This window comes from Ahaetulla prasina, chromosome 2 (assembly GCF_028640845.1).
Source record: "Ahaetulla prasina isolate Xishuangbanna chromosome 2, ASM2864084v1, whole genome shotgun sequence".
In the NCBI taxonomy this organism is placed as follows: Eukaryota; Metazoa; Chordata; class Lepidosauria; order Squamata; family Colubridae; genus Ahaetulla; species Ahaetulla prasina.
The window spans coordinates 111432514-111459725 of record NC_080540.1 but is presented as its reverse complement, the minus strand read 5'-3'; the positions used below and the strand labels follow the sequence as shown (position 1 = coordinate 111459725).

The window sequence follows — 27212 nt, the reverse complement described above, 5'->3', positions numbered from 1 at the left end:
CCTGAAGTGAAGAAATTTCCAATATTTTAGAAGTGGTTAAATCTCTTTGCTTAAAGGCCATTTTTAAACTAAGTAATATCAAGAAGAAGAAGAAAAAAAGGAATAAAAAGAAGAAAAAATCAATAAACTTTTCTTCTTAAACACTATAAGAAAAAGATAATAAAAAAAAGAGATTTTAAAAAAGAAAGAATTCCATTTAAAAAAAAATAAAAAATCTTGTTATATTCTTCTTAAAGGTTCCACGCCAGCAATTGTAATCAGCATTTCCTTAGCTTTTGCTTATCTTAGCTTTCACTTTCAAGGACGCCATCTTTCATCATCTCCACTCTTAAATACAAATACCTTCTCTGTCAGGGAGTTAAAATCATCTTACAATCAAATGCCAGCCCTCCTATTTTCGGCTCTTTCCGTGTTGGCAATCTATCAATAATCCTTTTCAGTCACGGAGATGGACGCTGCGTTTTGTTCTGCTTTTGCAGAAGCGTTCTGGATTCTGGAGCTTTTTTCGAGCTATAGAAGGAGCGTTCCCAGCAAACCACCAGAAATCATTCTGGGGCCTTTCTTGGGGGCTCTACTTCAGCTCAAATGCTCATCTCTCCCTTTTTGCCCGAGGGCAGAGATTTACGAGCTGTTGACAGCAGATTAACGCTGTCTAAACAGCTCTACAGAATCACACAGAACTGGCGGACTGAAATCGCCCGCCATTAACGAAGCGGAGCCACCCGGAAGCCCCGAGTTCTAAATTTTCTAAACCTAGGATGTACATCTCTCTCGCAGGTGAATTAATTGATGTTTTGGACTTTATTTCTCAGTGCCTTCAGTTGAACCCTGTTAGGATGAAGTGGTTGTAGAAAGAGGACTTTTCTGGATCTGGAGTTTACCATTTTGGTCTTAGATGGATTGCACTACCTCAGACAGACCCAATAATCTGAGGATTTTCCTGAATCCAAGGCTCCTGCTTAAAAAGCAGGTGGAAGTCGTGGCCAGGAAGGCTTTTGCTCAACTTTGTATTGTGCACCAGTTGCACTCCTCCCGGATTGGGAGATCCTTCTTTTGATCACTTGCACCCTTATCATTTCCCACCTGGACAATTACAACACATTTTACATGGGGCTGCCCTTGAAAAGGATTGGGAAATTTCAGTTGTACAGAATCCATCACATGAACCCAGAAAAGGTACATGCAACACCTCTGCATGTACTTGGTGCTTGTTTGCTTCCAGTTCACAGAGATATGCAATTTTGGGGCTGCCTAGGGCCTAAAGGCCATCTCCCTGCTTTTTTTAACTTTAATGTCTCTATTCTTGTTTTAATTGCCTCCTATTAAAATATATTTACCAAGTTGGGTTTGGATTCTCAGGATCAGTTGGGATTCTTGTTGCTGTACCAGTCTCCTTGCTACTAGACAGCTTCCTTCCTATCTAGTAACCTCCCTGCCTAAGCTGCTGGAGGCATCTCAGGTTTGCCAGTGGTGTTCTGCAGGCTTAAGGTCCGGGGAGATTTCAGTCTTCTGGGTTGGACCTCAGAAGGACCCTGGAAGTTCATGGCCACCATGGCCTCTATGCACCTATCCCAGTCATTCATTCAAGGTATTAGTCATTATATTTAAAGCCTTCTATGGCCAAGGTCCGGGATATCTGAGGAGCCAAGGAACTGTGATTGGTGGGGTCCAGAGGAAGAGAATTTTCTGCCATGGCCCCTGGCAGAAAGATCTGCCCTTTTGGAAGATCTTGCTGCAGGATCCACCTTCTCTCTTTTGGTCTTCAGGAAAAACTTGGCTATGCTGATTGGCATGGAGCCCTGAAGGAAAAGCTGTTGATTTGAAGTGCCTGTTAGAGTAACAGAGAAGGCAGCACCACCCCTTTGCTCCAAACCTGTGGTTTTTTAGGTTGTTTTAATGTTATGTAATTTTAATATTTCATATTTATCATTGTTTTACATCTATACATAATTATTTAAGTTGCTCAGAATTACTCAAACTGCGAGATGGGCAGCATATAAATATAATCAATTAGTTAATTAAATACCGTAAATAATGTTTTTTTATATTTTTAATTGTACACCACCCAGAGATCTGTGAGCAAGATGTGCAGTCTCTAAATTTGATGAACAAACAAGTAAATAAATAAATAAATAAAATGTTGCACTGATGACCAGAATGGACATTTTGGACAGTGTAGCCATTCCTTCATCCGTTTAGCAATTAGTCAGTCTTCATTACAGCCATTTTTATCTCTGTTACTGCCTTGCCTTTTTAAATAATGTTGTTCCTTTCATCACTTTTTTTAAACTTCAACTCCAGACTCTCAGTATAGTACAAGAAAGAAAAAACACTAATTTTTTTATTCAGGAAAACAGGAATTGTGTGTGTGTAATTTTGTATATTTAGATAATTCTAAATGGCATCAAAGGAGGTGTCACATGTTTGCTTTTCCACTGCATGTCCTCAAAAAAAAAATTACAGGGAATGTTTATTTTAATTATTGTTGATTATTTATTTATTTATTTTTCTAAACAATTTCTAAAGTCATGCATATATCAACAACTCATATTAAAATAATATTTAAAGTTCAGTTAAATAACAACAACAACAAAATATGTCAATGTGGGGAGTTTTAAAAAATGATGAAATATGCTAACAATGACCAGTGCATCCCAGTTATACATTTGTTAGGGAACTGTCCATCATCCTGCAGTATTGTCAGTTAGAAAAACTAGGACTTGACCTAAAAATAGGATACTTGGGCCATATGGACACAACATTCATGCTGTGGAAAATGAATAATTTTTTGATGGTTGGCAGAACGCTGACCGGAAATAACAAAACTACAGAGGGGGAAATTAGTACCCCCATAATAACTACCATGCTTGCAAATCTGGGCAATCTTTTTAGCAGGAGAGCTACAGACACATGGTAGGGATTAAAATTATAAATAGCTATTTTATGACAGTATTCCTTTATGCTGGAACAAGAAGGGTGATTAGCTCTGGGAAAATTGCTTGAATCTTCTGAGCAGAAAACACTTCCACAGGTAACATAGTGTGGAAAGAGATTAGCACTTAGAAGAAACAGAATTTGTTTTCTAATATCTGAAAGCGTACATTTTTTTGAATCATAGTATGTATTTCACAGCTTAATTCTAAACAGATCTCACACTACATTGCTTAGTTCCTAAGAGGAATAGGTATCCATTACACACTGCAGTGTGGCTCAGTGGCTAAGATGCTGAGCTTGTCGATCAGAAGGTTGACAATTCAGCGGGTTGAATCCCTAGTGCCACATAACAGAGTGAGCTCCCAGCGTCTGCCAAGCTAGCCGTTCGAAAGTATGTAAAAAATGCAAGTAGAAAAATAGGGACCACCTTCGGTGGGAAGGTAACAGTGCTCTATGCGCCTTCGGCATTTAGTCATACTGGCCACATAACCACAGAGATGTCTTCGGACAGCATTGGCTCTTCAGCTTACAAACGGAGATGAGCACTGCCCCTAGAGCAGGAAATGACTAGCATGCATGTGCGGGGGAACCTTTACCTTACACACTGCAGTGATGTCTTCCCCCCTACAAACGCACACACACAATGATGAAATAGAGATAGGACCAATTCAATAAACAGGAACTATCTATTATAAAACGATTTAAACTCTTGATTTTCTAAATAAAAACCAAACACAAACCATATAATATGAAACAATTTAAACTTTTGATTGTCTAAATAAAAACCAATATAATGTAAAGGCATGCAGTATATTATCTTAGAATTCACTGGAATTAACATCCCAGTAAATTGGATATGTTAAATGCTTAGATAAAACTATTTTTCTTTTGGACTGAATGATTTCAAATTACCAAGGTGGTCTTTTAAATATTAACTTCTATATTAATTCATATCCATTGAATACTAAAGTTCTTATCTTTGCTATTCTATGTCCATCTTCAAGTCCAAAATATTCTCCACAATATAGCTAGGCTTAAAATTATTACCAATTTTTTTTTTATTTTTTGAAGAACACACAATGCCTATTTTCCTATGTAATATTATATTACAGCTTTTCTGTTGCCTTCAAATTTCATGTTTTGTGTTGCCAGGCTCATGTTTCCTATTCCGTATAATTAGCAAAACAAATCCTATTAGTTATTAAATAACAAATATTTTGGTCACCATACAGAAACATCTGCCCTTGAATAGGCATCATTTAAAATAATTTCCTGATAGATTAATCAACTGCTACTTAATCAGAGCAGTACTTACCAAAACAGATTTCCATAATCACGGTCATTTTAATAATGTAATGATTAAGTAACATAAACTTGTTATCATTAATTTGCAAGCAACATGAATGTTGAAAAATACAGTATATGTGCCACATTTCCTGTATCTTCTCTTTTGATGAAAGATGCACTTATGTGCATTGGGGGTGAACAAATCATGAGATTTCAGAACTACTACATGCATAAATCCATTTCATCCATTTTTACATCCCAGTACGTACGTACGTGTGTGTGTGTGTGTATGTGTATGTATGTATGTGTATATATGTATGTATGTATGTATGTATGTATGTGTGTGTGTGTGTATATATATATATATATATAGGTCTTTGGTAGCCTACACCCCAAAATACAGTTCACCATGGAAACAGAAGTTAATAACCAACTTCCCTTCCTGGATGTCTTAGTCTACAGAAAACCCAATGGCTCCCTAGGACACACCATCTACCAGAAGAAAACACACACAAACCGCTATCTGCACGCACTCTCACACCACCACCCAGCACAGATCAACTCCGTAGCCAAGACACTCATCTCCAGAACAAAATGCTTAGCTGATGAACAACACCTAAAACCCGAACTAGACACTCTCACTAACGTACTAACATCCAATGGATTCCAAAGAAATAAGATTACCAAGCTAATCCAAAAAGAACCCCCCACTAAAATCCAAGACAGAGAACAAGAAAACGGCACAGCCCTCCTCCCATATATAAAAGGCACCACAGACAGAATCAGCAAGATCCTCCACAAACACAACATCAAGACAGCATTCTGCACAAACAGAAAATATCCACCATCCTAAGAAACCCCAAAGACAAAATTGAGTTAGAAAATCAAGGAGTATATGAAATCCCATGCACCGCCTGCCCCACCACATACATTGGACAAACCAACAGAAGAATAAGTACGCATTGAAGAACACAAGAACTCATTCAAAAGAGGAACCAACTTCTTCCCTGGTCCAACACTTTAAAGTCACAGGACATGATATTGACTTTAAAAGACCAGAACTATCGCCAAAACTGAACACTTTAACAACAGAATAATCAGAGAAGCCATTGAGATAGAAAAACGCCCACACAGCATGAACAAACGAGATGACACCTCCCGCCTACCAGCCATTTGGAAACCCGCCCTTATTGACAAACGAGTCCCTAACACGAGGAATGACACCAGACCCACACTCACAAGGTCCACACAGGATGTCACCACCGCACATCCACCCAGAAAGCAGACCCAAACCCACACTGATCATGAAGCACGACCAAGGACCAGAAGCCAGACCGCAGCTGCAACATTAGCCATTTCAAACCCCTCCAATCCATTCATGCAGCAGACTGACACCCACTATGAAGATGTAGCACGACCACAAAGCCAAACAACAGCAATGCAGCTCACCAGCTCAAATCCCCCTGCAACTCAGACTAATCTGAGCACAACCAAGCCCCCACCAACACAGGACACGCCCCCAGCCAATCAGAGCACAAAAAAACCCCATCCAATCAGAGCACAGCCAAGCTCCCACCCAATCAGTTCAAACCCCCATTAGCAGTTAAAAAGGAAGAAACAGCTGCAATCACACATTGCTCCCAGAAGCACGAAGCTGAAGCCTGAAGATGACGAATGAGACTTCGTCGAAACGTCCCCAAGACACTTCCAATTTTACGCGGGAGAAAACCCGAATAACCAAAGACCTACATACAAACACCCGCGAAAACCCGCGAAAACCTCAGAAAACAAATATATATACTATATACTATATATATGTATGTATAACAAATATACATACATATACTATGATATATATATATATATATCATAGTATATGTATGGATTGCACAAAAGTAACATTTTTTCCTCTGACATGACATAATTCTACATTATATCTGCAGTACTCTGCTAAAACTGAAGGGTAATTATTTTCAATTATTTAAATTGATATAAAAAGGTAAAGATAAAGATTCCCCTCACACATACGTGCTAGTCGTTCCCAGCTCTAGGGGGTGGTGCTTATCTCTGTTTCAAAGCCAAAAAGCCAGCGCTGTCTGAAGACATCTCTGTGGTCATGTGCCTGGCATGACTAAACGCCAAAGGCACACAGAACGCTGTTACCTTCCCACCAAAGGTGGTCCCTATTTTTTCTACTTGCATTTTCACGTGCTTTTGAAACTGCTAGGTTGGCAGAAGCTGGGACAAGTAACGGGAGCTCACCCCATTACACAGCAGCACTAGGGATTTGAACCGCTGAGCTGCTGACCTTTTGATCGACAAGCTCAACGTCCTAACCCCTGAGCCACCACGTCCTTAAATTAATATTATATTGGAGGCCTTCTAGTCCAACTCCCTGCCCAGGCAGGAAACCCTACACCATCTCGGTTATTCAACATTTTCTTAAAAATTTCCAGTGTTGGAGCATTCACAACTTCTGCAGGCAAGTCGTTCCACTTATTAATTGTTCTAACTGTCAGGAAATTTCTCCTTAGTTCTAAGTTGCTTCTTTCTTTGATCAGTTTCCCCCCATTGCTTCTTGTTCTACCCTCAGGTGCTTTGGAGAACAGCCCGACTCCCTCTTCTTTGTGGCAATCTCTGAGATATTGGAACACTGCTGTCATGTCTCCCCTAGTCCTTCTTTTTATTAAACTAGACATACCCAGTTCCTGCACCCGTTCTTCATATGTTTTAGGCTCCAGTCCCCTAATCATCTTTGTTGCTCTTCTCTGCACTCTTTCTAGAGTCTCAACATCTTTTTTACATCGTGGCGACCAAAACTGAATGCAGTATTCCAAGTGTGGCCTTACCAAGGCATTATAAAGTGGCACTAACACTTCACATGATCTTGATTCTATCCCTCTGTTTATGCAGCCCAGAACTGCTGGCTCATATCTAAATGGTTATCCACTAGGACTCCAAGATCCCTCTCACAGGTACTACTATTGAGTAAGGTACCACATATAGGTACCTGTGCATTTTGGTTTTTTTGCCTAAATGTAGAACCTTACTTTTTTCACAGTTGAATTTCATTTTGTTAGATAATGCCCAATGTTCAACTCTGTCAAGATCTTTGTGTAACTTGAGCCTATCTTCTGGAGTGTTGGCTATTCCTGCCAGCTTGGTGTCATCTGCAAATTTGATGAGTTCCCCATCTATCCCCTCGTCCAAGTCATTGATGAAGATGTTGAAGAGTACTGGGCCTAAAACAGAGCCTTGGGGTACTCCACTGGATACTTCCCTCCATGTGGATGTAGTTCCGTTGAGGACTACATGTTGAGTGCAGTTGGTCAGCCAGTTATGAATTCATCTGGTGGTGGTGCTGTCTAACCCACATTTTACTACTTTATCTAGTAGTAGGTTATGGTCTACTTTATCAAATGCTTTACTGAAGTCCAAGTAAATTATATCAACAGCATTCCTCCGGTCCACTAATTTTGTTATTTTGTCAAAGAATGCAATAAGATTAGTCTGGCATGAACTGTTTTTGACAAACCCATGTTGGCTTTTGGTTATTACTTTGTTTGCTTCTAGGTGTTCGGTGATTCGTTGCTTGATTATCTTTTCTAGAATCTTCCCCAGTATTGAGGTCAGGCTGATAGGTCTGTAGTTTCCTGGGTTAGGGTTAGGGTTAGGGTTAGGGTTTTTGAAGATGGGAACTACATCAGCTCTTTTCCAGTCCTCTGGCAGCTCCCCTGTGCTCCAGGATCTTTGGAAGATATAGTTCAGTGGTTCTGAGATCACGTCTGCCAGTTCCTTCAGAACCTTGGGGTGTAATCCATCCGGTCCTGGTGATTTGAACTCGTCTAGGATAGACAGGTGTTCACTTACCATTTTCTTCCCTATTTTAACTTGTGTTTCTAATCTGTTTTTTGTAGTGCTGTTTTTGATAGGTTGGATTGTTTTTTCCTTTTGTGTAAAGACAGATGCAAAATATGAGTTAAGTAGATCTGCTTTCTCCCTGTTGCTTGTCATCTTCTTGCCACTTTCTCCCAGCAATGGGCCAATTGTTTCCTTGACTTTTTTCTTGCTTTTAATATGTTGGAAGAAGCTTTTTTTGTTATTTTTTACTTTTGTCGCTAGCCTTTGTTCATTGTGAGCCTTAGCTTTCCTCACTTCATCTTTACAGGCTCGGGCTATTTGCTGATATTCTGCCTTAGTTATTTGCCCCTCTTTCCACTTTTTATATTTATCCTTTTTGTCTTTCAATTGATATAGTGAATTTAATTGATATAGTGAATTTTGTCTTTCAAATTGATATAGTGAAGGCAATTAAAGTCACTTTCTATATGGATTGGACAATCTCCATTTTCTTGATTGTTAATAAAATGCTGTATGTACCACTGGATTACTTGCAATTTGTTTTGCTATCTGCTGAAAAGCATCAGCCTTATCTTTTCTCTTAAGAATTAGTTTTAGAATTGTTGATAATTTTAATTTCATTGGGCCTTTTGAAATCAAATCTTGTGAATACAAATTAATTAATTGTGTGGGGATAATATCTCCACGTTGGGTTTTCTCTGTTTCTGACTTTCTCATCTTCCCATTTTTGCTACCAAATTTTCCTATTAAAATGTTAGTTTTTAATTTACACTGTAAATATGAAAAATAAAATGTTAATAAAAAAATTTCTCCCATATATCCATATAATTCTTAACTTATCAATTCGAACTATAGTGTTAATTAAAAAGCACTGTCACAGTCACTGGGAGTTGGTAAAATATAAATTTGATTAAAAATTATTATTACAAAGTGTATTTTTATTTGACATAATTAGAACCTCTTAGAACTTGTTTAAAGGCATCAATGTACAGTATACTTTTTCTTTCAGTGTTAACATTTTCTAAAATTTCTCTCCATGAGCTCTTATATCTTGTTTCTTAAATATATTTATAATAAAGTTATTAAACTTGATTTTACACCTATTACCTGGTTTAAAAATAAACTATCCAAGTGAAATGTGATGTTTTAATAATTTAATATCAAATGCTACATACAAATTATGTACAAATTGACCAATTCTTATTCTTATGAACACATTATGTTGTATTTTTTAAAAAATCTGGTATGTAGCATTATTGCCTTTCAAACAGCTAATAATTTCTTATTTATGTTAATCTATACTATTTGTCTCCCACATAGTCATCAAGGAAGAAAATTGAATAAAACTGAGGGAAAGTTACTAAGGTTAATTTCATTTTCAAAAGACATTGAGGACAAAATCTATTAACAGTTTTCATCCCAATAAATATTATGTCATTCTAAAAACACTTGTTAAACGGATAATATTGATATATAGAAATTATGTGAATATTTTAAAAAATATTGAAATGTTTGTACTCATTCATCAAGTTTTTATATAAAACTTTGGACAGATATAAATCAACAAGATAGCATGAAAAAATGTTGAAAAGGCTAAATTGAGAAGAACAGATTTTGCCAGCCCTATTTTTTATATTGTTGTAGTAAAAATTGATAATTGTATTAATATTTTGGAATTTCCTTGAATTATTTAATGTGGGATCCCACTTTATTTTATGTAGAGTTATTTTTCTTTCCATAAATATACTTTACTCTCAGTATAAATTCAGCTGGCATTTAAACAAAAGGCTGAAAACTGTTTGAAGTTTTCCAATGTCAGAACATTGAAATGATCACTGATTCATTTGACATATTAAATTGCTATTAATTTGGAATGTGAGTTATCCTCAGTAACTATTTTTAAAAAACTTTCTTAAAAAACCTTACCAGCACAACTGAGGAAAAGATCGTTGAGCATACATACATCAATAGATTTATTCAGGTACATTATAATTGTTAATTGGTAAAGTACTAGTAATATGGCTCATCTGTAATTACTTAAACTGCCTATCTTCTCCTCCCTCTCCCTCCCCCATCTGCATTTAAATTCTACAATATTTTAGTCTCTCTATGCATCTAAAGGAGTGGTCTTTACTTTAAAAACATTTCTGCCTTTTGCTAATAAGAATTGTTAAAAAATCAAGATAGGAAATGAAGGTTACAAATTATGGCATAAACCAGCCATGGTGGACTAGTGGTTATCGGCACACTGAGTACCATACCAAATAGAGAATGGACGGAGGATTGATTTTAAAATTAATGGAGGTAGCCAAGATGGCAACATTTACTGTTATGATTAGAAACAATAATTTGACTAAATTTCTTGCGACTTGGAAACCATTGTTAGATTTGCTACAAGATAAAGACAAAAAAAGTATTAATGGGTGGGAATTTGAAGATTATATTGGATCTGACTAGAGAAATATTGTAACTTTATAAAGACAAGCTGATTTGCATTTGATAATTTTCTGTATCTTAGAAAAAAATAAGAGAATAATATTTTATGATTTTTTTAGTACATTGATTATTGGTATTTTGAGATAGTTTATAGATTGGTGCTATTTGTTTAAATTTAGAGAAGAGACTGTATTGTTTTTATTTCTGCATTAAAAATGTCAACAGTAATTTTTAGTATAAATTTGTTTGATGTATTTTTGTCACTTTTAATTTGTTTTGCCATTTCTTTCTTTCTTATATTAGTTTGTATTTTAATATTTCCTGCTGATATTAATAAATGATATTAATAAATATATTATTTTTAAAAATCATGAGTAGTAATTATAAAACCTGTACATTGACAAAATTTCCATCTGTCAATTATAAAAGACCACATGAATACATTGCATGAATACATCCTAGATGCTTGAGAAAATACATATACTGTATAAACTAACACCAATTGTAGACCTGGCAGTTATGAACTCACATTTTTGTACCGCTATATATAATAAAAATAATTGGAAAAGGGACCAAAAAGTTGTCGTATTTTTAGTTTGCCGTAAAATAACAAACTTATTCTACTAAATGTCTATTTGAAAAGAAAAATCCTGTTTTCCCAACAAGGTACTAATATATCTACCTACCTGTAAATAAGAAACAAGGGTGTTTGTGATTATATTTGTAAAAGTATAGACCTGTGCTTTTACACTTCCAGTCTATGATTACAGACCATAAATTTGTTATCTGTTCAGAAAGTAAGCTGTGGATGAGATGATATTGTTTGTTGTTGTTGTTGTTAGTTGCGAAGTCATGTCTGACCCATCATGAACCCATGGACAACGTTCCTGCAGGCCTTCCTATCCTCTACCATCCTCTGGAGTCTATTTAAGATCATGCCTATTGCTTCAGTGACTCCATCCAGCCACCTCGTTCTCTGTCGTCCAATTCTTCTTTTGCCCTCAAACTTTCCAAGCATTAGGCTCTTCTCCAGCAAGTGATATTGTTAAGACTTTTAAAAGGAGCATAAGCATCATGCTAGCATTTACAATATAGTACAGAACTTCCAAATGTTTCATCAATCCCATAACTTTTACCTCACTTCCACTATTTTACTTCTTTACAGAAAACAAATGTGCTAGGTTCATGTAAGTCATCATAAATCTCATACCTGAGCTCCTCATATAATCACTGAAGAATTAAAAGGCTGCATATTTTAATCTAGCATAAAAATGCTGTTTAGAAAGAAAATCCATGTTCCTGGATCTGTAAATCCAAATGTACAGGATATATTGAAAAAGTGAATTAGCAAAGATGGAGTCCTATGCAAAAGATGGCAGCCTTCTGGTCATATCTAGCAGTCCCATCTGGCAGTCCTGTTGGGACTGAAAAAGCCAGTAGCATTATGCTTGTGTAACACTTGGAAGGAAGACACCTCCATGGAATACGAGGGCTGTAAAGTAGATTACAGAGTCCTATCTATCTATCCACACATACATCTTGGAAAAAGATAACAGCAAATCCACATCTATGGTGCCATGAAGAGATCTACACTGATGTTTCGTGAAATTATCGGAATCCAGGTCAGCTGTATAATAGTGCACCCTCTGATTCAAAGGTGTTTGAATGATTTATTTTAAGGAACAAATAAGGGTTTACATTTTTTCTCATTTTGAATACCAGCACTGGACTCATATATTATAAAGCATTTAGCTTTTCCCATACTGTTGATAACAAAAATCCCATTAGATGGTCCTATATTTGTCTGGATGAAAGCTATCACTTCTGCCAGGAGAGCACAGAACTGTCTGGTGGAAAGCAGTATTTGATGGGATCTAAAACAAGAGTGGGGAAGAGTATAAAAAGTCCAGAAGTCTGCGATCCCGTTCTTCATCTTCTATTACTATTATACTGTTATTTAAAATAAGAGACAGACTATATAAGAGTTGTTATTTTAAGACTTGCATTTATTATATCAACAAAGAAACCTGGATTTTTGGATTTCATATTTGTTTGTATTTTTTCCACCATCAGTCTGGACCTTACTTTATTTTTTTAATGCATAATATTCCTTTCGCCCTGTTGGTATTTCCATATTTCATGATAGAGCTAGAATCCACAAAATCAGTTAGTTAGAAAATGTACAAAATATGTGAATTATTAAAAAAAAAAGATAATTGTGTTTCAGTAGAGGAAAAGAACTGCATATACAGATATAAGTGGTTTCTTATTTTAGAAGTACACTGTAAGTTTGCACTGTAGCATTGTACAAATAATGCTAAAATCAGCCAATATTCTTGCAGTTATTTTCACATGATCTAAGTGTTATGAAAGGATTTTGTCTGTTACTATATTAACCAAAACAGCTATTGTTATATGAATTGTAGTTATAATGAAATATTGATTTTTTTAATTGATTGCTTTTCTATTTATCTGAATTTTAATGTATATTTTTTTTCTTCCTTGGTAAAAAAAATAACCTTTGGGGTTATATAACTACGATATAAATAAGAGTCATCTCTTTAATTATTATTTTTTTGTTGCTCCATTTATTAGGGTTTTTATCTGTCATTCCAATTTATATGTTTAGTTTCCTAAACACTTGTAGCCTGATCAAGAAATCCAGCAATACTTGCAATTATAGTACCAACTCATTGTTGTACAATAAAGAGAACCTTGTTGCCTTGTCCTAATGGGAGAATGCCTGCGGTCTTTTCACATTATGCTTAACATTGTGTGTTACAAAATCAACAAAATGTTCTAAGATTAAGCAATTTATCTAACAATCCACAGGATGGTGGGAAATAAGTCTATACTACTCTTCCTATTCATGGTATAATACTTGCCTTATCCCTTTTGCATTTAAGGGTTTGTTTTTTTCTTGAATTGTCTAAAACAGTGCAATGTCCACTGCTTGGCAGCAGTAACAGCACCAAAGTGGCAGAGGTTCTTGTCTGAAATTTGTTAAACATAGATGACATTCTTAGATATATGTCTGTTTTTAAATTTTGCTACAATATTCCTTTAAATGTGCAATTTGGCAGTTTGGTGTAGTGGTTAGAGTGCTGTCCTAGAAACTAGGAAACTCTGAGTTCTAGTCCTACCTTAGAAATGAAAGCTGGCTGGGTAACTTTGGGCCTGTCCATTCCCTCTCAGCCAACTTACCTATCTGTTGTTAGGCTGTTGTTGTAAGGAAAATAGGAAATAGAAGGGATATTAGATATGTTTGCTGCTTTGAATTACTTATAAAATAATAAAGGCAGGACAAAATCTAATAAATAAATATTTATTTTAATAAATAAATACAAGACCTCTGTCTCATAAAACCACTTCATTTGGAGTAGCAGTAAAACCAGACAGTGATTATCCTTGCATTGAAACTTGTCAATTGTCAGCGTATGTCAGATCTTCCAAAGTTGAGTATTAATATAAAATAATTAGTAAAGTATGAAGAGTTGATTTAAAAAAAAATAGATATAGCTGTCTGTCACAAAGTTCTGAAGTATATTTCTTTATAGTCTCCCTGTCTCCTGAGGAAAGTGGGATAAGGCAGTGAGTCCCCGGACAGGATCTATGACTCATTATGTCAATCAAACTCCACTTCAGAGGGGAATAAAGAGATTTGTATCTCAAAGCTGTGCATAACGACTTCTCAGCTTTTCATTTCATATTTATGAGCGGTTTACTTTGAAGTGTTTATCAGGCAATACGCAGAAACATGAGAGAGCATTGCCTAAAACCATGTTCAAGTGTCTAATCTGTTAAATGCTTGCTGAGCAGGCTAGTTCATCAGTGCATGCAATGCAAAAAGAGAATATATATATACACACACACACACACACACACACACACACACACACACACACACACTTTTGATTAGCAATATAAGAATGGATTACTAATGCCAGGCATTTGAAAATAATCATACCATACATAAGCAGTTAAATCCATATTCAAACAGAAACAAGACAAACTTACTCTATAGTTACATATTACTGCATTAGGTATACACACTGAATATTCAAACTGCAGAGGTCACCAGACAATTCTTAGAGAGAAGCAAGGAGGGGGGAGGGGAGAGGAGAGGAGAGGAGAGATTTCAAGCTCTCTTGGGAAAGCTATTCCTTGAAACATATGAAAAAGAAATGTTTCTATCCTTGATCTTTCAAGCTAAATCTATATTAAAGGCTTTCAACTAGCCAACCCTACCTGTATACTATATCTTTCAGTAGCTATTAAGAAGAAAGTAGGCGTAATTGAGATATTCATAGCACTGCATGAGATTGGCAGAACAATTTTATGAAAGTTTTTATGGAAGCAGTCCCACTGAGTTCAGTACAGCTTACTTTCATGTACATATGCATAGCATTACAATATTAAACTTAAGACGCTATTATCTTTTTACCAGTTTACTCTGTAATTGAACTATGATGGTGCAAAATAAATAATATGGTGGCAACTCCAATCTAATCTGAGTTAAAATGCCCACATAGGCTACTGTTTCCAGAAAGCTGTATCTCTCATTTACCTTAAGGTAACCTAATTTAAAAACAAGTAAAGAAATATATAGCTTTAAAATGGATAATTGTAAGCCCACATAGAAATACAAATCTTCACAAAGAAAGACATTTAAATATATGGCTATGTAGTACACTTATGAAACCTATAAGTTATTTTGTCAATTTGAGATTGTATACGAATAAGCATTTAACTTCACTTTTAAAGTATAACAATGTTGCCTGAAGCAATCAATGAATTAGAAAGAAACTAGAAGTAATCCTGTTCTATTCTTTGTCTATTAGACTGATTCTCAAGATCTTTCTGAGAATATTTTCTGTCCTTCAAAGTAGACCACATTAGGGTATCAAAATATCTAAACTACTTTTAAGGTTACAATAATAGAATCTCAGAACATTAAATGAGCTTTCATCCTCCCTTTATCCTTGTGAGAACTAAGAGAAACACATGGATTACATGTCTGGCCCAACCCAATCAGATTCTTTTTATTCTTAATGAAGCCATTAATATAGCTTGAAGCTATAATTAGAAGACCTCCAAGATCCCTTCCAATTCTGTTATTAACATATTGCAAGCATATTGAGCATATGCAGGCCACATAAAAGGAGTGCCACATGCAGTCCACAAGTCATGGATTTGGATATCTGTTCTTTTAGTATATTTAAACACAGCTTGATTTATTAGTCTAGAAATATTCACTCCTGGTATCCAATTCTTACTGTGCTTAGCAAATAGGTATGAAAAGATGGGGAATTCCTTAAAATTTATATTTAAAATTTCTGTTTAAAGAGAGGGGACAATCTTTTGTATCATATTCCTATGATACAAAATATTGTATCATATTTTGTGTCATAATCCTTTCTGTATATTCAGAAGTCAGTCATTTATAGATAAAGCCAATACATATATAATTGTTAAGTTTAGAGCATCTGTACAAATATTCAAGTTTATATTAAATTGGTTGAGTTAGTGCCAATTAATGCTCTATTGGTGCTGGTGGGGAAGTTACAAAAGTAAATAATTATTTTAAATAGATCATAGAAACATTAAATAGAAACATAGGGAGGAAAAAATAGAATATAAGAAATTTTAGCAAAAATTTCTAAAATTGTAGAAATTTTAGTAAACATTTATGGAATTTAAATGTATTAAATATTGCACTCTATTATTTATTAACTGCATACTTCAAAATCATGTTTTAAAAATTGGTTGGCATTGTACTCTGTTCCTTTTTGAGAATGCTTAATATAATAATAAAATAATCTTGAGTATTGAGATGCATAAATTTATCACAAATTCTTCTGAATAATTGCATGAACGTATTTTTAATTATTATTAAATTTGTTTGCTGTCTATCTTGCTACAAAATGCTAATTATGTATAGTCCTTATTGATTTATTTTAAAGGTGTATATTGCCACACATCTTATGCAATGTCATCAACATAGAGCAATAAACAAACACAACAAAAGTAAAACCATTACAGCCAGTCAAGGCACCATCATATTCTCATTTAGTAAGTATGGGGTATAGCAAAAGCATTTACTTTTTATATGCCACTCCATATTGCTTTACAGATCTTTCTGAGCCATTTATAAAGTCAGCAATCTGGGTCCTTTCAACCTTGGGGCAGTGGTGAAACCCACTTTTTTTTATTTTGTCACAACAGTATACACAAGCATCAACATAAAACAACATATCATATAAGCATATATATGAGCAAAAGTGTGCAATAACTATATTAATTTGATATAATGAAAGGACACAATAGGACAGGAACGGTAGGCACTGTTGTGCTCTTGTGCATGCCCCTTATAGTCCTCTTAGGAATGGGGTGAGGTCAATAGTAGACAGTCTTTGGTTAAAGCATTTGGGATTTTGAGAAGAGATCACAGAGTCAGGTAGTGTGTTCCTGACTTACTTTCACTATTGGTTTGGATGTGTTCCCGTGCGGGACCGTGCGTATGCTATGTGCGCATGCGCCCCTTGAGCTCATGCAGAAATGGTTAAAAATTGAACATAATGATATTCTGGTGGGTGAGCGGCACTACTGGTTTGGCGAGCCGGATAGAATAGAGGGATTTCACCACTGCCTTGGAGGGATGGGAGGCTGAGTCAACCTCGAGCCATCAGGAATAAAACTCCAAACTGTGGGCAGAGTTAGTGTGTAGTACTGTAATTCCAGTTGTGACCAGTTCTAACCACTGTGCCACCAGGGCTTCATGGCCTTCCAGAAGGCTAAAAGGATAGGGGACCTGTGTTGCTTGGATTCCTAGCATATCTACATTGCAATACCTAGAATATTCAGCCCCCAAAAAAATGCATGTGAAGAATTTTAGCATTTGAGCATTCAAATGGGAAAGGTATACCTTTGTAACTTTGATCTGACAGAAGCTAAGTAATTGCAAATAATTAGAATATTTAACAAATGCCATGAATTATAAAATTATAAAGCCTTGCTTCTGAACTAATTAACTAGTTTAATGAGTTGTTTTGACCCGATCATTTCCACCTCTATAGAGTGACAATCCAGAGTAAAAAAGTTTTTAGTTCTGTTGATACAGCATAGTATTAAAAAAAAAAACCCAACTTGATAAAATGTGATAAATATTACAATGACAGAGCAGTTTAAATGTAAAAACAATTTAAGTATTGGAAAAAAATTACTCTAGTTGCATATAGCCATACAAATATTGTATAAAATATAAACATGCACAATAGATTCAAATTAAATATTTTTTTTTAATTTACATTTATATCCCGCCCTTCTCCGAAGACTCAGGGCGGCTTACAGTGTGTAAGGCAATAGTCTCATTCTATTTGTATATTTACAAAGTAAACTTATTGCCCCCCCCCCAACAATCTGGGTCCTCATTTTACCTACCTTATAAAGGATGGAAGGCTGAGTATTGTTTCCAATTCCTAAATTGCCTGTGACTGTCATACTCTGGTGAAATTTCTGTTGTCCCATATGAGGTAGATAGAAGAAAACAGGATGAAGAAGATGAAATATTGCTCAACTATTTCAAAGAAACTTTAATATTGGGTAGACCAGACACATTTTGAATGCTTGCTTTCAAATCTTAACTCCTCACTAAAATCTAAAACAACACAGTTTACTTAGTTGAAATCATAAATACTAACTTGAAATATAATTTTGCAAATATATCCAGTATTGATAGTTCTATAAAACACATGAATTAAGCAGAATTAACATAATGAACATAAAGCACCAGAACTGAATGAATTAACGAAGTATATAACATTGGTAGCATTTCCATCAAACTATGATTTAAGTTCAATAACTATGGAAAAACAAACCGCTTTGTTACATCTATCTCCAAATGTTTGGTTTCCCTATTTAAGTGGGCATTTTCCACGCATCACTTTATATGAATTTAAACAGATTTTTGGACTTTGTCCCTGTCTCTCATCCAAATGAATAGCCACAGAAAATGATTATTTGACCTCCATCTGTTACTGAAAAAATATTTGTCTCAAATTATTTAGTCAACTTTATGTATACTGCTGAGACAGTAAATATTTGGGTCACATTTCTGTGACAGTTCCATATAAATGTTCATAAATATCAGTGTGGCATTAATGCTATAGGTTAGCTAAATCTTTCAAAATGGAGTTTTTTAATGTATTGTTCATGTCCAACAATCTTACCAAAGCAACCTTATGGATATCTATTCAGAAATAAATTTCATATAGTTTATCAAAGGACCTTAGTCTCATGAAATGATAATTAAAAGTAACATGGACTGTTAAAATACATTATATGGAGAAAGTACATAAATTGGATTTAGCATTAACAACATTAACAGTGGGCATTTCATGCCAGCTTGATCCCTGAAGACATATTATTTAATACTATGCCCAACGCTGGAACAGGATTACTGGTGGTTTGGGTCAAATAGTTGTGTTTCTATTCTGATGCATTTTTCAGTTTGTTTAATAGTTAGCTTCTTATCTCTGGAAGCCATGTGCATTTGCCAAACATTTAAATTTCAAAAAACAGAAAAAGGAGGCTCCTTATCTCATTGTTCTGTTCATTGTAGTTCCAATGATCACATAGAAAATAACAAGAAAAGTCATTAAGTTTATTCTTGGCATCATTTTCATTTTTACATGAAAGCAAAATTCTAATTAAATTGTGAACATGTGGACATTTAAAGGATGTTAAATTCTACTGCTTATTAAATTATTTTACTTCATTTGAAAAACAGCTTATTCAAGTTAGTACATTCATAATTTGATAGCGTTTGTATTTTGTTTCGTTAGCAATGTGTGTGAATGCACCTTTAGCATTACTGTATTCTCTTATTATTTGAAATGTCAACTTAGGGATCACTGTTTATTGTAGCTACAGTTTTTCTTTTGATTTTTATTTTCAAAATACACTTTTACCAATATCCTTTTATAGTTTATTGCTAAGCTCACTTCATACATTGCTTTTGCAATTTTTAAAAATTATTAATTATTCTAATTTTTCTACCGATTATTTAACATGGGTGTTTAAACAAATTTGTTCCCCATTATAAAGGCATGAATGAAATTCCATTAAGAAAAATATGCATGCTTATATGACTTCCATTTACTGCTAATATTTGCTATATTGTAATAGAAAAATTATACAAATATGTATTCTTAAAAAGTCAAAGGTAGATAAAACTGTCTACTATTGACCTCACCCCATTTCTAAGGGGGCTATAAGGGGCATGCATAAGAGCACAAAAGTGCCTACTGTTCCTGTCCTATTGTTCCCTTCATCATATCAAATTGATATAGTTGATGCATAGTTTTATACATATATGTATATTTTCTTCAAAATATGTTGTTTTATCTATGACAATTGTTTGTGTATTCTGTTGTGACAAAAGAAATAAAAATAAAAAAAACCATGATGGAATAAAAACAATGAAAACACAACCTTCAATTCTATTGTTTTATTTCTATGGCATTCTAAATATGTGAGTTATAACATAAATTTTTAAGATAGAAATGTTCAGATATAAAAAAGCTGTGTTTTTGTTTTGGGTTCTTTTAAAATCAGATTATGGTTGATAGAGAAGAAAGGACATGGAGTTTATGTATTCCAAGACTATTATCTTGCATTAAAAATGTATTCCAATGACAAACTCAGACTCCAAATATGATTATTGAACACATCTTGTTGATCTGTTAAATCGTATTGTGTGATTTCACGTTCTGTGTGCATCCATGTTGGACTAGCAGAGAAAGTGAAACTTTTATTAGTTTTCAGTGTTTTACTTTTTGGTAGCCATTCATTGGGAATAAAGACATTGGTATATCTTGTACAAGTGATTTTCCAGCCTTTGTGCACTTCTTATCTCCTTATCTTCCAAATCACAATAGCAGCAAATTTTCTGGCAATTCATTCCTGTACAAATCTTGTACAAGTGTGCACATTGTCTATACATAACTTAACTGTAGGAGATGATCAGGCTGAGCACAAGGGAGGGGTCAAGTATGGCATCAGTCTTGAGTCCCTTTATGCTACAAGAGATCTAAGTCCATCCCACCTTGAATTCCATTGAGCCTTATTTACTGCCAATTTGCTTTGCCCATTAGTTCAGATTCTTGTAGGGTGTGTTAGCATGCAATAAACCTGAATTCATTTGAACCATTCTGGCTTCTGATTTCTTATGCTTGACATTAACTTTGAGTGGACCAATAATCTATTCAAGCTACAGTAGAGAATAGGAACATAACATTTTAAGGTTCTTCCTGAAATAAGTCAGTTTAGAAAAAAAAACAGGTGGGAAGAACCTCCTGTGGATGGATTCTTCTGTATATCCACTGCTTCACAGCAGTTTCATGATTAGAATAGTGATATCGAAAGTTATAACATAAAGTCTCTATTGTTGGATGCATTTTTTTCTGTTGTAGAATTTTCTATCAATGAGAGCTTGTTCTTCCTTATAGGTGTCTTGTGTTAGAATTTCCTAGCAAGAATTCACTGATTTTTATACACACATTTATTTTTTAGTCTTAAGATTCCCAGCTTTAAAATGAAATATATAAAGAGAAATAAACTCTGACTATATATAAACCACTTTTCCAAAACATTTCTCTTTCTGTATTTGGGATTAGGAGTGTTCATGGGTTTGGTTTAAAATCCATTAAAATGTTTTCAAGTTCAATTCGGCCAGCTATGAATTGATAGAAATATCCATGAAGCTGTCTTGGATTTGCAGTTTCCTTATTCTGATATGTGTTTCAACTTCTCAACTCTCTGGGATATCTTGGTGAATTTCCATAAAATTAATACTCAAGTCTTATCCCATATAACGTATCAAATCTAATCAAACCTAGGTAACTGGCCATCTAACTAGTTATTGTTTATGTGTGTCTGCATCAATGTGTATTAAGTTAAAATATAGAGGATTTTTAACTCTTTGTTGCTTCTAGCATGCAATCAATCCATATTGGGATCCCTTAACCTGGATATATAATACTTTTATACATAATTCTTGGCAATTTAAAGTATTGATTCTTCAAACAATCACAACAATCCATAAATCATTAATATCAACAGATAAGAGTCCACAGATGTTGAATGTATTATTGGTACAAAGAGTTGGAATAACTGAGTTGTAATATCAGAGATATGACCAAGGCTGACTTTGGAACACTTCTTGAACTGCTCAAATGCAAGTTCTAAGAAGTCAAGCTAAACCCCAATAGGCCCCTGATATAATACTGAAAGTCTATTCTTCATTTCAAAGAGACTGTCAGGAATCACACTGAAGTCCTAAGCCTCATTGATGAGAAACCAGAGGAACTGTGGAATAAAATCAAATTAGTAGTTAAGGCTGAATGTGAAAACAGAAAAAAAGCAATCCGATGTCAAAGCAAGCAGTAGAAATTGACACTTGGAAAAGACATTCAGGTGCCATGAAGTGTTTATACCGACAAAGACCAGAATTGCTCACACAAAGTTTTCTTCAGGTCACTCTATGAAAATTTTAAGGAGCTGAATAGAAATAGTATGAATGTTTGTGAACTTTAGTAATGGATAAGATAGTTGAGAATATATAAATAATCAGTTGTCCCTGGAGATTTTTGATCATCCAGATCTCAAAGGAGCTTTTTTCAAAGGGCAACTTCACTTCCACAGTTTTTTTTTTCCTTTGAAAACATTTGGCTTCCCATATAAGAAACCTCTTCAGTTCTAACTGAGTGATGGAGAATTCCACTGTAATCTGAACTATAAATAAGATTTTTAGATAAACTGTGGCCAACTACTTTAAAAAATAAACAAGTTTCTTGTTTGTTTTTAAAAGTACCATTAGGTTGGCAATACATACTCTATTTCAAAGGATACAGAATTAACCTTTTCTCAGAAGAAATTAGGTAGCACTTTTTCACTTAGTCTGTTTTATTAAAAGTTGTAAGATTTTCTGTGATATTCATTTCTATTTCATCTATTCATAAAATCTGTGTCTTAGAATTGTGACATTTTTCTGAAACTGTTCTGTGATGACAGGACAGGACAAGATGCTCCTGAAAGAAAAGAGAAAGAGAAAATTGCATTCTTCCTGGAGAATTGGATACTGTAGTTTCTGTTGTTCTGTACCCCCCCACACACACCAAGAATAATAATGTGTATGTAGTGTCTGTGCCCCCAGAGCCGGGCCCCCTGCCAGAAAGTGACTTGGAAAGTGAGGGGGAATGGTCATCAGGACTTACCTTGGGAGCACCGGCTTTCCTGGCTCAGCTCCAGGAGCCAGAGGCAGGCCAGTTGGAGGAGATAATGAGGCCTCCGTCCCCTGACTCTTTCCCCCCCTCCAGGCCATGCCTCCAGATCCAGTTGATGGCAATCAGGCCTGGCTGGACCCTAGGTTTCATAGGCAGGAGAGGCAGGAACAACAGAAGCAGGGGTGGGGCAGGCATAAGAAGTGCTAAGTCATGGAGCCGCACCCCACAGGATATAAAAGCAGCAAGGGCTGCTATGCCTCTTCGTAGCAGGCAAATCAACTGCTTAACTAAGAGCTGAAGTACTGTTTGACTCATCAGCATCAAGAGAGATAACAGAGACACTTGGCAGACACTCGCTAGTTTGCTGCCAGAGCTGATAGTGCCGGCTAATTAAGTCATCGCTCGTACTGAGGCAAGGGGGACAGAACAGTGTAACTCAAAAATAGTTAATGTACGATACAGTACATAGGCTGGGTTTTCATGCTATATTAAACTATATAAAAGTTTAGCATGGGTTTAACATGCCGTATGACCCCACACACTGAAGTGTGTTAATCATAGATGACAGCTTATCATGTCATGCCAATCTTGGTAATAATATGATTTACACAATAATTATGGCAAGAAAGTCATGATTTAGTAATATGTGAGCTAACTCTTGAATTTTTTTAGAGACACAGATTCAGAAACCTTTTCCTGGAATCAAGTCAAACTAAATCTGACTATATATGCTACATAGGGGACAGATACACTCATACACATTAGCAAATATAAAATTGTAACAAAATCTAATTAGAACAAAGCCCAAAGTATGTTGTGGCGAATATACTTTGAATAACATGAATTAAAATCATACCATTTATGTATTGTTTTGAAGTATATTTGGAATCCAAGTAAGATCAGTGATCTTGGGCACTGCTTTTATATACTATATAGAGGTAGTATTTACAATAGTTCATTTAGTGATTGTTTGAAGTTGCAACGGCACTGCAAAAAGTGATTTATAACCATTTTTCATACTTATGACCGTTGCCACATCCCCATGGTAACATGATTTACATTTGGATGCTTGACAACTGGTTCCTAGTTATGACAGTTGCAGTGTCATTGGGTCATGTCATGTTACCTTTTGCAACCTTCTGATAAATAAAGTTAATGGGGAAGCTAGATTCACTCAGCAACCATGTTACTAATTTAACAACTTCAGTGATTCACTTAAGAAATGTGGCAAGAAAAGTCATAAAATGGGGCAAAACTCACTTCACAAATTTCTGGGCTCAGAAATTTAGGCAGTAGCCTAAGCTAAATTAATGTCTACTTCAAGGTAACTCAGTTCTGTGTTATATTTCACTATTAACTTCTAAATAATTTCATTATGTTACCTTCTCTACTAATGTACTCATACACACGTAGGGGAAATTTTCTTTTCTTTTGTTGTTTGTTATAAGGGATAACATAACTTTTTAGATACCCCTTTAGGAATTCATAGAAAAAAATGTTTTTAAATCTCTACAAAAGGGAATAATATTATAATAAAAACCATAATCCAAGGTAGATATTCATTTTTCTCCCCACTTCCTATTAAGGTATTCTTTCTCTCAATATGAGTTACTTCTTCTACTTAACTGTCTAAATACCCTTACTGATATCTGTACAGCCTAGTTCTATAGATAGTGAGTTCTGCATGAAAAGACTGTCAGTTTCTTTTCAAAGAAATTTACAATTAAATTTAAAAACACTCTCCAATTTTTAATTCTCTTTTTTTTTCTTTCATATTTTCCTAGGAACTAACTTCACCCTTGCTGAACTAGGAATTTGTGAGCCCTCCCCCCACCGAAGTGGTTATTGTTCAGATATAGGAATCCTTCAGCAAGGCTATTCCCTCAGTACTGGGTCTGATGCTGACTCAGATACAGAGGGTGGAATGTCTCCCGAGCATGCCATTCGACTTTGGGGGAGAGGGATTAAATCCAGGCGGAGCTCTGGTCTGTCAAGCCGTGAAAATTCTGCCCTTACCCTGACTGACTCTGACAATGACAATAAATCAGATGAGGAAAACGGTAGGCCTATTTCTGCAGTACATTTTGTAATGTATATGCATAGGTGACGATGTGATCGCACATGCTTGCCATAATAGACGGTAAAACAAAAGCTGTATTTCCCTTGTGAAGTCAAAATGCTGGTTCATAGTATGCTTCTATGGGGGAAGTGATCTATTTTTTTAGGGAACCATGAAAAAAGAGGTTTAACTCATCCTGATCGCAAATATATAAATTATATTTGGGTAAGAGTCTGTCATCAAATGATATTGTTCTCTTCAAATTTTCAAATGAAAACAAATGGAACTTTTGTTGATACAAATGTAAAATGTATCTAATATAAATACTTTTTCAAAAAAAAAATTATCAGGTTGTATATCATCCATTTTGGTAGTTGGATGAAAGTTAACCAAAAATCATTTTCTAGTTTTAGAAATTAACAAAACCTACTAAAATATTTTGTTTTAATTTTAAAAGTTTAAAATTTAATAGTGTAAAATAGCTTAAACATAGTTGCCAAATGAATTGCTGAGTCACCAGTTTTCATATTAAGTTATGAAGATAAAGATTGCATCAAACTGAAATAAAATTTCCGATAATACGCAATATATACTTAAAAAATCTAAGATGAATATATTTATAAAGAAGGAAGATAAAAATAATCTCTATTTAGAAAAATAGAGAAGAAGAAAAAAATAATCTCTATGGACTATTATTAAATATATAAAGACTTGTCTTAGTATTGGAAAATATCTGACTTTTCATCTGAAAAATCATAGTTAGTTTGTGAGAATCAATATATATTCAGTGCACTGGTTTTCTAAACTTTTTAAAAAGCAGTATTATCATACACATTGACAAGTGCTCTGGTTTAATACCACAGCATGGACACTTACAAAGCTATCATTAGTTTTTCATGCTTCTGCCCAGCAATATTTTCATACATAAAAAATGGTATGCCCTTGAGATCTAAATCAATAAACTGTTATGTATGCATCTCCTAAAATGGTGTAACAGGGATGTGCTTATAAAGAAACAGACAAAGGGGGGGGGCAGAGAGAGGTCCAGTCCTGGAATTACAGATTTATAGTTTCTAGAGATTCTACTTTTTTTCTTGCTTTTTGTTTGTTTGTTTGTCTTTAACTGCTGTATGTTGTAATGTTTCATTTGCACACATAAAGCTTTAAGGAACAAAATGTGTATAATCTATTGTAGTAGCTGAGACTTTTTAAAAATCAAGGTTTGGTTGCTATATTAATAATATTTAACAACTCCCAAGGGAAAAACAGCAGTTTGATACTGAATGTTTTATCATTTTATGTTTTATCATTTCTCTTCAACATGATAAACAATTTTCTTTTGGTATTAATTCAATTTCGGCAGTTTTCAGTATATTTTTAAGTATCTTAGGGCCCACTTAATTGCAATTAACCTTCTAACTCTTGAATTTTTCAACTACTGGCGCAGATACTAATTCATATCCAGGAGTGAGGGAATTTAACTTCATTTTTATTGTTGGTGGAATTGTATGACCCTGAATTTATAGTAGGTTTGCTTCACGTGTTGTTTAAAAGAGTAATTTTTGCAATTATAATAGAGTATCTCTTTTTTCTCTATGAAGGCAGTAAATGTCAAAGACAGGAAGCACATATACTGTATCTCATTGGCATTTCACAATACTTCCAACAAGAATGAATCCAGTTTTGATATGTAATTGTGATGTATATTTCTTTTGAAAGTAAAGAATTACATCATTTAATCACTATTGCTGTCCTATAATAACATATTGATTTAAAATGTCACTTTGTAGACACACAGACGTAACTATGGAAGCTGCAACCTGTTGAACATGCATTTGCAGACTAGAGTTAATTATTTCCACTGCAGGAAATGAGTAGAACAGCTGAATCTCGTTTATCTATTCAAGATTTATGGAAGGTACTGTGCCTTATCTGAATGTGTCAGCAAGGCATTCATTCAGTGTAGGGAGTGATTTGATAATCTGAATCTGGAGAATTATGTATGGATGTAATACAATGTTCAGCAGAAACACCAATGTAAATTCTCCTTGTGCTCACAAAATTACCTTCTCCATGCCCCCATTTTCCAATATGCATTGAAATATCTTAGGAAATACAAATGAAAATGTTAGTGCTATAACTCTTCTTTTAACTATATCCTGAAAGTTTAAATAATTTCCATAGCATTTTCTTACACAAATAAATATTTGAGAGAGTTAAAAACTGGGTGGGGTGGGGTGGGGAGGGATAGCAAAGGCAGCTAGAGAAACATTCTGTTGAATCTACCAATACTTAAATCTAGGAGTGTTAAATTTTGTAATCTGAAATTTTAAATTGATGCACCAGTAATT

The 27212-nt window shown here is 34.7% G+C and overlaps 1 protein-coding gene across 1 annotated transcript in view; it reads left to right on the top strand.

Moving 5' to 3' along the window:
• The window catches only part of TENM2 (teneurin transmembrane protein 2), a 970061-nt gene that overhangs the window by 41992 nt on the left and 900857 nt on the right, over positions 1 to 27212 (top strand). The window contains exon 2 of the mRNA XM_058167878.1: positions 24587 to 24862. Within this exon, the coding sequence (XP_058023861.1) occupies positions 24587 to 24862 (276 nt within the window). The remainder of the gene's footprint in view (positions 1 to 24586; positions 24863 to 27212) is intronic.